General features: G+C 42.5%; 1 protein-coding gene across 4 annotated transcripts in view; it reads right to left on the bottom strand.

Moving 5' to 3' along the window:
- The window catches only part of GCDH (glutaryl-CoA dehydrogenase), a 183,147-nt gene that overhangs the window by 104,331 nt on the left and 66,438 nt on the right, over positions 1-12,378 (bottom strand). For all 4 annotated transcript variants that reach the window (XM_069231970.1, XM_069231968.1, XM_069231969.1 and 1 more), the window contains 2 exons: positions 10,986-11,021; positions 8,035-8,175 (listed from right to left, as the gene is read on the bottom strand). In XM_069231970.1, coding sequence (XP_069088071.1) covers positions 8,035-8,175; positions 10,986-11,021 — 177 coding nt within the window. The remainder of the gene's footprint in view (positions 1-8,034; positions 8,176-10,985; positions 11,022-12,378) is intronic.

A 12,378-nucleotide genomic window follows, 5' to 3' on the forward strand; every position in this document is an offset into this window, starting at 1 on the left:
TGATGAAAAAAAAAAGATAGAACCTGCCCCTTACTTACCTGAACTTTCCATTGGCTTAATCCAATGTCGCTCTAATTTACGTGCTTCTGATTGGCCAGCACGTTTCTGCTTTCACTTCCTGCTCTTCTGCTCTCTTCTATGCTATCGATGCCATTGTGTTGCCTCGGGAGCAAGTACTCCTTCTGGTCACTTGCCATTGGCTACTGGCCAATGCCCTTTCTCTCGCTAAGACACTGAAGGTACTTCCTTTTCTTCATTTCTTGTCAAGCACTTATACACGCTGCATGCAGTCATCTTTTTCTGCATGCCGGCTTCTTTCTTTGTCACATGCTAGTTTCACTTACTTCCTAGCACTCCATATTAATGCATGTATTGGTAATCAGTCTCTCTTTTCTGCATTGGCCCTGTCTTCTTTCTGCACTGCATTTCTGTTTTTCTTTTTGCTGTTCAACATGTACTCTCCCTGGGGACCGCTCACATGTTTTTCATCCCAATTAAAGACCTGCCTCAAACGATACACCGCCAAATCCTCAGTTCGTTCCTGTGCACAGTCCAAGTTGTGTACGGATACAAAGCCATGACCACTTTGCTGCCAGCTCTGTGTGCGTGTACAGATAAACAACTGGGCTAGAAAGACAACACAAAGCAGCAAACCTCTAGTTCAACAGGAGCGGGCAGGGGGCCAAGCCCCGCTGTTTACCACCACAGCAAATGTTGCACTGAAATAATAACCACTGCACTGTTCCTGCCGCAACATCATAATATACTTTTAAAAATTAGACAAAATATTGGGTTAAAAGAAGTGAGGATGTCGTCAGCGCCTGGAGTGAAAGCATGCGGTTTAAACCCCCATGTGCAATCTGTAAGGTGATGGTGAACACAGCAATTAACAGAAGTGAGGTGGAGCTAGAAAGCACAGTTTACCATCCAATGCCGGTGGGAAAAAAAGTCGTGGGGGCCTGAAAAGTTACTCCTTCTCCCTCCCATGCAGTCATCCCTTCTTTATAAATTTGCCCAGCTCATTCGCTCCCATAGAGATAATATTCGCTAGGTAAGGAAGTGGATTATTAAAATGTTCAAACTAACACAATTGTCATACCGTATTTTCCACAGATGAAAAAGATGTGTAAGAAAAAAGTATTCACTCTGAGTCCTGACCATACTGACTTCTTTTCTGAGATTAACGAAAAGTGCAAACAATTGGATATTTTTAAGAGACCAGTTTACTGGTACCCGATGGCCAAGACAAATAGTGCAGAAGCTTCCTGTGTTTGTAGGAATCTAATCAACAGTACCTTTTACTGGAGACTGATGCATGCGCTACTCCTCGGGCTTTGTGCACTTTATTTTTTAAACAAAATGCACTATTTCGCTTTTAAGCAAATTCCACTTGCTTCCTGTGAGTGAAGAACGACATTTTTCATTTTATGCTTCCTAAAACAACTTCGCTGGATTTGATTTTTTGGGGGGGTCTGTAGCTGGTCTCCCACCATGGTCAAAAGAGTTAAAAGAACTACAAATATGGCAGGGCTGGTGCCTGCTGCTAGAGGCTGTTTTAAGAGCGTTCAGAACCATCAGCCCTCCAAAGCTCAGGGTCTGAAGTAAGCATTACTGTTATATGCCGTAAATTTCCTCTGATTACAACGTTGACTAGTAGATCGATTCTCCTTGATGGGGCAATCGATGAAAGGAAATGAGGCATTTCCACCAGCTTCTACATCTCATGTTATCTAGCATATTTGTTTTTTATTTGGTTCAAATACAAAAAAGTAAAACAATTTACTTTTTTCTATAGGATCTATAGGATAAGCAATTGGAAAACTTCTTTGACAATCACTGTGTTGACCCTCCGTATACGACAATATGCCTTGCTGTAACACCAAGTATTAATGTTTCATATTGCTGAGGGGGGCATACATCCAATATATCAAACAAACAAAAAGAAAAACAGAAAGCACACAATTGATCCTGTTATTTAAATACAATATTAATACTGCAACATTAACATTCTCCGGAAAGCATGTTTATCAAATGTTATATTGCTTCACAAGTCATAAGTGCAGTTACCCTGCAGGCACTAGGGTCATGATTTGAATGGTGCAGTGGCACCAGGGTCAAAAGTTGTCATAGATTCTCTAAACACCAAATATTGCTATATTTTACTACTAAACAGGCAGTCATAATGGTGGTTACCTTGCAGTTAAAAGGCGCAGGATTTGAATGGTGCAGCAGATGCAGTTGCACTTTACTAACTGTGCATTATCATACTCTAATACAATGCCATATTAAAAAAGGTACAAATTACAAGTGTGGAACTTTGGGATATTAATTCAACATACATCTCAACATAAACAACTATTAACGGTTTATCAAATGTAAATCAAACATTATTATAATTATTTTCTAATGTTTATTATCCAGTTAGATAGTAAGATAGAATGTAAAAGAAAAAAACAAAGGCGAAACCTATTGGCTTTGCCAAATGCTTTTTTCCTTTTATTGAGAATGTCAACATTTTCCAACCATAAAATACCACCATATGTCACTTTCCCCCCATGCACTGTACCCATCTGAGTCAAAATACTGCTAGAATAGGAAGCAAGGTGTAGCAGATTAACTTACATCAGTCATATAAGTCAACAATTTTACACTAACTCATTGATCACCACCTCTTCCTGTAAGGACCCCATCTATCTGGCAACGTCTCAGCACATCTAGCTATCTTGAATTGTGAAACTGTCTAGATGCACTCTCTACCCTTCAACTGAGATGTTTCTTGTGGTGAGGATCTACAAACGATATGTCCAGTGACAAGTTATTTTCGTTCTATCATTTGCTACTGTGCTGTACTCTGGGCTGTACCAACACTAGCTCTTCCCACTGACTCCTAGTTTGTGAAGGGTTGGATCTGCTGCCGGCTGAGATGTGATTTTTTGGCATTGACTGTCAAGACTAACTTGTACAATAGTGACATGGCTTTCTGAGTGTGCGCTAGGCATTGCTGGTAACTGCATTGCTTTTATCAGTCAGCCATCCAGATAAGGAAAGGCATAAATGGAGTTGTATTGCAGATCTGGTGTGACAATCACCAGACATTCCTTGTGAGACTGAGACTTCAAATGGTAGCACTTTGAACTGGCAGTGATGTCATTTACCACAAACCTGAAGTATTGATAATGTGCTGGAGGAATCGGGACATGAACGTAGGCAAGAACGAGTGTCACCTTGTGGTTTCCTGTGCACAGAAGCAGAATGATGTCCTTTAGGATGGTCCTTTTGAAGTAATCCAACAGTATATAACAGTTTTTTGGGTAGCATTTGAGGACAGGACTCAGGGTGCCATCTTTCTTTGGAATGAGGAAGAATAGAGAATATATTCCCTGACACAATTTGAGTGAGGGAACCAGTTCAGTTACACACTTGCTGAGAAGTGCTTGGACCTCCTTTTTTCGGTAGTCTTTGATGTTCCTGACTGACAGTGTGACTGTAAGGTGGTATGTTTGGTGGGTTGGGGTGAAATTCCAAGCTATATGCTTGCTTGAAAATGGATAGGGCCCACTTGACTGTGGTATCCCCCAGTGTAGTAGCAATAAACTGATTATTCCCTTGACAGTTACTGTGTGATTGGGGGAAAGGATGGCTAGGTCACTGCTTGGAGGTGGAGGTGCCTCTTTTTAGTCCACCTCTGCCTTTTTCTCGGTCCTTGTCTTTAAAGCTTAAGCCTTCTGGGTTGGTTTCTCCTAAAAAGGCTGTTGCTGGTGGAAGCCGAAATGCAGCTCTGTTGCTGTTGTTGGCAAAATCCAGACTTGCATGTTTCCATTTGGAATGCTCTTGCGGCTCTCGCTGTGCCTGTGCCCTTCATGATGTTTTTTCCATCAATGTGTCTCACTGTGCCCCAAAAGGTGTTCATCATCAAAAAAACAGACATTGAAGATCTGCTGTTAGACCTTGATAAGGAATCCGGACGCACGGGGCCAGGCATGCCTTCTAGGGATGACATGTGTTCATCCCCCTTGACGCTGTGTCTGCAGCATCCAATGCCCAGTGGGTACTGCCTATGGACATAATTTTCCACTACTGAATAGTTAACTAGTGTTGCATCTCCTCCCAATGTTACCTATCATAGCTTGAGAGGAGGCCGACAGACCAGTCTATAGACCATGCTTTGCAGCACCTACAAAAACATTTTCCAACAGTGTCTAGCTTGATTTACTCCATTTCTGGAGGTGTTGCATCACTTGTCACATCAGCAAATGCCAGCTTCCTGGCCTTGTGGACTTATGTAAGAGTCTTGAGGTACATGACCCCCGATGTAAAGTGGGTCATCAGATGTCAGCTTGTATTTTTCTCACTTCTGGGTGTAACCATCCTGGCCTTGACTAGCTCCTTGAAATTCTCATCAGGGGAAGGAACTGTACTGACCTTTCAGTCACCCACAGATTTCCACCGGGAAACCCTTGACGATGTGGTGCTTCACCTTGTGGTGATCTGTCACCCTCATAATTATGGCATGATATGCCATAGAGTTGTCAGGTGGCAAACCCTGTCAAGGTAAAACTCATAGTTTGCATCACCCTGAGGATCTATGTTGTAGTCTTGGTATGGATCTTTCCCAGAACTGCTCCAGAATATAGATAATGTGGGCTATAGTGACTTTCATGATCAGTGTCAATAAGTGTGCGTAGCAACTCATAGTATTCAAGATGATGGCTATGGTGAATGCAGTGGCGAAAGAATGGATTTTGGCGGTGGCTGAGAAGCAGGGAGGCTGTTTTGCTATTTCCATTTAAAAAAAAAAATCAGAAACATTTGGAGCTTTTCTCAGATAGCATCCTCAAAGTGCGAGTATCCTTTTCTTAAAGGCATATGATCTGCTTTCTGTTGTGGAGGTTAAGCCAGAATTTTCCCATATGTAAGGTGGATACAGTTTTCTTGTGAAGGAATGTACCCTCCTTCTTGGCATGGTTACCCCCATTTCTGCCTGTTTTCAGTGTGTTGCACTGTATCCACTGGGATCCTGCTTTCCAGGACCCTAGTGGTTATGCTCTCTCCCTTCTAAATTGGTGACTGTACCTTTTTCTTCCTACAATTGGCATACTGGTCCACCCATGAAAGTCCCTATTATATGGTAGCTAGGTACCCAGGGCATTCGGGCTCCAGGGAATCCCTAATGACTGCAGCAGTTATTCTGCCACCTATACGGAGCCCAAGGGTTCTGCAGGCCTGCTATTGCAGTCTACATAAAACGGGTGTATGCACCTGTTTTCACTACAGGTCACTGCACTAGGTTACTATAAGTCACCCCTATGGTAGGCCCTCTCAGCCCAAAGGGCAGGGTGCAGATAACTGTGTGTGAGGGCACCCCTGCAGATCCTCAGAAGACAGCAACTTAGTCTGCACAAGAAGAAGGAATCTCTCTTGGAGTGAAGGAGTCACTCTCCTGCAACCGCAGGCACCTACAGCAAACGATGACCAGCTGTGTGAATCTCCCCTCATCTTCAGCTGTGTGCATCCTGCATCACGGGTGGTGGTCCGCTGTAGTCCTCTTGGTCCTCTCTGCCAGCTGTCCAACTTTAGTGGAAGAAAGCCTTTGCCTTTCCATGCAGGACAGTACCCCCGTGCACCACATATTTTGCAGCTGCCAAGGCTTGTTGGCATCTCCTCCAAGGGATCTTCAGGCTACGTGCAGCTCCAGCCCCCAGCACTCCTTCTTGCAAAGCACAGCCTTCTGCGTGGTTCTCTGGCAGCGTGGGATCCTCTTTTTTAGTGCTGTGTGGACTACTTCTGCGACTCATGTGTCCCTGTCCTGTGGGGTTCCTGTGGGTGCTGCCTCTGCTCCTATGGACTCTCTGCGACGCTGAGGTTCCCCTGTGACTCCCCCTCCTAGGTTGAGTCCTCCTGGGCCTTGCTGGTCCCCCGCAGCACCCCATTTCCACTAACCGCAAGTTTGCCTTTGCCAAGGCTTGTTGGTGGAATTCCTACACCGACACCCATCTGCAATCTTCACTCCAGTGTTGGACTTCTTCTGTATCCAACAGGCATTCTTCTCTGTCTCTAGGGCTGCAGTGCTGACCTGTTCTTCCTCACAATCGACCAAGTCCTGGAAGCACAGCTGGGTGGGTAATAGCTCCTACTCCTCCTGGACTCCACAGTGACCTTTGGACTGTGTCCCCTCTCTCCACAAGTCTTCTTCAGGAATCCACCGCTGGTTTCTTGCAATCTTCTCTGGGTGTCTTCTTTTTCTCCTTTTGAGTGGTTTGGGGAAATTCCAGTGATTTATTCCTGCTTTCCTGGTCGCTGGGGGGTACTGTGTTACTTACCTTTGTGGTTTTCTAGTACTCCCAGCTCCCCTCTACACATTCCACTTACGTAGGTGGGGGTCCTGTTTTCGCATTCCATTTTTTTAGTATATGGTTTGTGCTCCCCCTAGGGTCACTATTGGTTACTGCTATTTGCACTGTTTCCTAACCTTTTCTATGCCTGTTTCTGATTGCTAGTGTACATATTTAGTGTATTACTCACCCCCTTTTAGAGCGTGGCCCTTCTAGTATTTTGTTGTATTGTCTTCCAAAAATAAAGTACTTTTATGTTTGTACAACTGAGTGTTTTCTTTCATGTGCGTAAGTGCAGTGTGACTACACTGGTATTGCAAGAACTTTGCCCTAGATAAGCATGGGCTCCTCAACCACAGCTACCTCTAGAGAGCCTGGCTTCTAGACACTGCCTATGCTTCACTAAGAGGGAATACATGGACCTGGTATAAGTTGTAAAGTACTCAACACACACCAGGCCAGCTTCCTACACTTTGCCGGTCATCAGGCTGTTCCAGAAATTTGATGACCAGTGTTGTATCACTTGGCATCGAGGCTGGTATCAAAATCCCTTTTTTTCCTGGCTTTTGAATTGACTTCAATGCCTCGTGGCCAAGAAGCCTTCGAGAACAAATGCTGAAATGGGCTCAAGGTGTATGCGTGACTCGAGGCCAGCAGAGTCGTAACGTGTTCTCAATGCCGATTTGGTTTGTGGGCAATGACTGGAGTCAAATATTGAGGCCTCTCTGACATTGTCTCTTGGCTCACAGTCTGACTCCCTCAAGAGGTGTGCTGAGGGTGGACCCAAGACTTTTGTTCAGACTGAGTCCCCGAGTATGGTGGGTGATTATCAGTTTCTTCTGTGCAATCTATGTCCTGGATGTGTCCTGGATGCAGGTTTGTACTGAGTCACCAAAGTATATTGTTCCTCATTGTCCTCAGAGGAGAGGGGTTTCAGACTGTGTTCTGGTTGGAACCTCTTCCCCCCAAATTCTGGACCTCTTAAGCCTGGACCTCTTAAGCCTCCTTCTGAATAGGTCCGCTCAATGCTATAAAGGCTGGTGCCAGGCCAGAAGGATACTGACACTACATCCTATAATGCACTTAAAGACATCCACAACTGTAGGTAGCAGTATTTTAATTGTTGAAAGCATGACAGGCCAAAAAGGCCAATTCTTCGTGGTACCAAGGTAAACAAATTGCAAACCCAGTAATGGTCCGACCATATGAACTTACAGTTACACTAGGTGCAAAATTGAATGAGCATATTCTCCATAATCCACCCATCCATGGCCTAATCTCATATGATCTGACAGCAAGAGAAACCCTTTGATCCCAGAAGAAGCATCATCAATTGTAGTGGTTCTTTTGATGCTGTGTAGCTTTTGCTCCCTAGAACTGAATGCCTATTGACTGAATTTGACAGCCCGGGAGCTAAAGAAGTGTATCTGAATCTGATGACGAGAAAAAAAAAACACAATCTGAGGTGGAATGTTGCCCTGGTGCATTGTGAGTTTCAAGGAGAAATCCTGATTTATCACAAGATCAAAACTTGAATTTAAAAGAAAAGCAACTTTCAACATCTGCAACTAATACTAGATGGAAGGAGTATGCAAAACATATGATCTACAGCTACACCTTCTACAAACACACAATTACGTAAGCAGCTCAGATCTGTTAGATGTGATGCAACATAAGCAAAGCTCTCTGGTTTTCTCTGTACCTTCGTTACGATTGGCCATAAGTATGCGTGGCATGAGTTTCTGCTGGCAGTAGGTGCGAAATGTGTCTCGGATCATCACCTCCTCCTCAGTCAGCTGACTTTCCAATAGCAATGGGTCCTGCCAATCAAAGTGAACTCGTTCTGGAGGAAAACAAGAGGAATGCATTTAATCTTTGACTCCATTTCCAGCATTCAGAGCTTCTGATGTATATGCTTATTTTAAAATTTTGTACAGAGCTTTATGATGGGGTTCAGCGGCCCTGTATCATAGGTTTAACAGTAGAGATAAGTGAACTTTTCAGTGAAGGATGTGCTCTCTTATTGATCAGGCACAATAACTAACATTCATGCTAGGTTGTAATGTCAAAATGTAAGACCTCATCAAGCATAAGGTTAATAGAATATTCTTACAGGTTTTCATCTAAAATTAAATTTGTTGTTTCTCTGGTGAGTCTGGCTGCATGTCTTTGGCGTCCCCTAGATATAGTGGCTTACTTAAGGATTGTGTCGTTACTTTTCCTCCCCCTAGGAATGCATTGCTTTATATGAGAAACTGCATGGTCTACTTTAAATTCAAAAGTATTACTAACCTGAAAACTGTTTTATCTGTGAATTTCGAACTAAGTGTTTTTTTTTTATACTTGAACGTGATACGTTCTTGAAACTGTACTTACCTGCGACAAAGATCCTTTTGGTTCTAAAAACAAAGTAAGAAAGTGTATTTTTCTATACATAAACACTGGCCTGGAAGTGAGTGTGTGCCTCATTTCTTGACTATGGTGTCCAACAGATGCTCAGCACTACCCTCTGATAAGCCTAACTTCTCGACCAAATATCTACCTTATACTCTGTAAAGCCTACGGGGACACACTGGACTCCATGCATACTTAGCCTTACTTTGTCACAGTATAGACAGAGCCAGAGCCAGCTTCCTAAAGGTAAGCATGTACATGAACACTTAACACTAATACTTCCAAGGGGAGCATATTTAAAAAAAAAAAAAAAAAAAATGGGTACAACTGAGAATAAAATACCATACCAGCCATAACAAATATTACACAAAAACCTAATCTTTTATTCACAAGAAATTAAGTTAAAAATCTTATTTAAAACAATCCTTTTCCAGAAGGTAGTGAAGATCTCCTTCTACAAGACTGCTAGTTAGACAATGTCCTCAACATTGCGTTGCTTGAAGTAGACACAAATCACAATGCATTTAAAAATTTAAACTGTATGATCATACCTCAAACTACTACAGATCAAGCCAAAGTTCTTCGGGTCGACATGGCGATTAAACTGCATCCTTGAAGTCACCACATATCCAAGGAGTTATCAAATACAATGATTGCAGCACAACATAGAACTACTCATAGATCGATCCAACACGTGTTTTGTTGCAGCCTGTAGCTTCTTCCAAGCTGTGTCTTACAATATATGTTCTAAATAGCTAAAATAGAGTCCACGTTCCGCTACATTTTGAGGCATCTATTTTCATCATGTTATATTAGGATCCTGAAATAATTTAGCTCGAAAGAATAGAATCACTCAAACGTTCTGGGGAAAAAATGCTGGATGCTGTGAAACATGTGTTGGCTCGAACTACGAGTGGCTCTTTGTTGCACTATAATCATCTCCTTTGATAAGTACTTAGATGTGGACCTGAAGGAATATGGCTTGATATATAGTACTTTGAGGTGTATTTTGATCATATATTTTTAAATTGTGAAATGCGTTCTGATTTGTGTGGACTTCAAACAACACAATGTTGAGGACATTGTCTAACTAACTGTTTTGTAGAAGGAGATCCACACTACCTTCTGGAATAAGATTGTTCTTAATAGAATTTTTATCTTAATTTCTTATGTTTAAAGATCATATTTTTATGTAATAGTTGGTATCTCTATTGCGTTTCTCATTTATACTAATTGAATGTTTTTTTTCTGAAAAGTAAAGGCGTACTTGTATTCTGTAAGTCAGCCGGGTTACTGGTTGGCTGTGAGGGTTTGAGTTTACAGCAAGGACTATGCATACAGGTCTAACCCCTACTTTTGATATAAGTTGACAGTGTCACCAACAATACAGCTGAGACGTGGTATGACAGGAGACAGCATGAAAGCATTTCAGTGATACCATATTTACGGAGTTCATTTTCCAAAGAAGAGAGAGAAGGCACTCGGGCCAGGTCATTCACTCTAAAGCCAAACTTTTGACTTTGGAGCAACTTATGTTACAAAAACCATATGCTTTTTACCAAATAAAATGTATTGTTGTCCTTCATAATAGTGTTTTAGCTGTTGCTTCACTCTTCCCATCTACATACTCTAACTTTTTTTAATGCTGTACAGCATTTGGTAGGCTATCCCACCTTTCGGAACAAAAATAATGCAGTGCAGTGTGACATTCCAGAAACAAAGGATAGATGTAAAAGGCTGCCCTTTATTTTGATTTCTACCAAGAAATCGAACATTTATCTGTGAACGTTTGCCACCTTAATTGACCTAGAGACTTCCAGTCCACAAGTTGATACCACTTCCTGTTTTAAGGTGGAAGCAATTAACTAAGTGGGTGCCACATTAACTAATAAAAATATGTAGTGTTAAAAATAATATATACAAAAATAACTAACTATCAAAGCAAGGTGATGACAAACATGTAGTAGTAGAGAACAAGGTTCATTAATGTATGTCTCCTTTCCTTAGAGATTATCTTCCACATGGTACAATTAATTCTTCTATCCTTGTTATTATGATCGTTGGTGGCACCAGTAAACACATCTGTTTAAAGCAATTAATATTAACGGTTCTCAGAGACACAACACAAGGTGATCAACTCCATCCACCCCCACCCCTCGAGGTTTAACCAACCAGCATCATGGTTAAAAACAAATATGGCTTAATATATGCTATTTCTCAACTTCCTAAACAAAAACAATGAAAAAAGCAGATCCATACCTTTAGTGGCTTTTCCCGGGGTTATAGATGGGGCCTCTGCATAAAAGGATACACCACATGTTTTGTTAAGTATTTAATGACAAATTCTGTTCAGAGTATAAAATGGAGGCATATTCATTCCACCTGTCTGATAATCAATGAGGTAGGTTTTTCTTTAAATTAGCTCTGCATTAGAAAATATACATTGCCATAAATATCTGAATGCTGTTAACTCATTCTCCCTATCTTGTTATCAAGGGTTGTGCTCTCAGAATCAAAGTACACGCAGCAAGCACATTTTCAATGAAGTCACACTTTTAGTTGTAATGATTCCTGGCAAAAAATCTTAATTGAAGTTGGAGTCAGATAGGCGCTACTTTAACTTCAACTTTGTCAGCCAATGAGCGAGATTTCTAAAGGTTCAAGCATCATGATCACAAACATTCAGCAAACTGGCAATCTATCATTTGAAGCAAGGGCAACAACAGTAAGTGCAGGAGTGCTCATTCTGTGAAAGAACAACAGGATGTCCGCATCATGTTAAGTGTATTTGTGACAAGATAAGTGCAACAAGATACATTTTCACAAAACCATACATATTTTAATAAAACCAGGGCCAGCAGTTCTATATTGTGACGTAAGACACAGTTGCCGCTGGTTTTTATGGGCAAAAGGGGAGGAGCACAACCATTCAGGGGAAGAGAAACGAGGTTGGAATATACAAGCAGCACTGCAGAATAAGCCCTGGATGCTCAGTTTTAAATTAGGCTCTTTTGAGCGATTCTTCTAACTAAGCATGTGCCAGGCGGCAGCAGTCTCCCTCGCCCTTGAGGCATAGACCGCTGTAGTTCCATCACATGTGGGGTGGGGCCTCGTTCTAGGCATTTTATTAATGTGTGCCTTTGGGCCTTCTATTTTTGGCCCGGGATGGGGCACAAGCTCAATCTTCTTTGAAAAGCTATGGGCAAGGAAAGTCGCCAAGTCGAGCGGGGAGTCTCAAGGTGGGAGAGGTTAGCTCTTGCAGATTGGACATGGGCACTGTGCTCCACTCATCCTCATGTTTTCCTCAATTTGGTTTTAAATTAAATGAAGTAGTGAGCACAGTCGCGGCTCGCATGACACTGAAGGGGAGGGGGGTTAAATAAAAATAAAAATAAACCACTTACCTGTGCCGTCGCCTTCACCATTGCGATGCTCCTCTCCTCTTCTCTCCCTGCAAGCACAGGCTCCCAGCCTGCCCTGCGCCAATCCTGATGCTGCTCAGAGCAGTGTCAGGATTGGCTGGGAGCACCCAGCCAGGGTGCTCCCAGGCAGACTGGGAGCCTGTGCATGCTCTCTCCAGCACAGCAACTGTGTTGCTGGGCTAGAGAGAGCGCTGTTGGCATGTCTGTTTGGCTGGCCCGAGATGCCGGCC

This window comes from Pleurodeles waltl, chromosome 4_2 (assembly GCF_031143425.1).
Source record: "Pleurodeles waltl isolate 20211129_DDA chromosome 4_2, aPleWal1.hap1.20221129, whole genome shotgun sequence".
NCBI lineage: Eukaryota > Metazoa > Chordata > Amphibia > Caudata > Salamandridae > Pleurodeles > Pleurodeles waltl.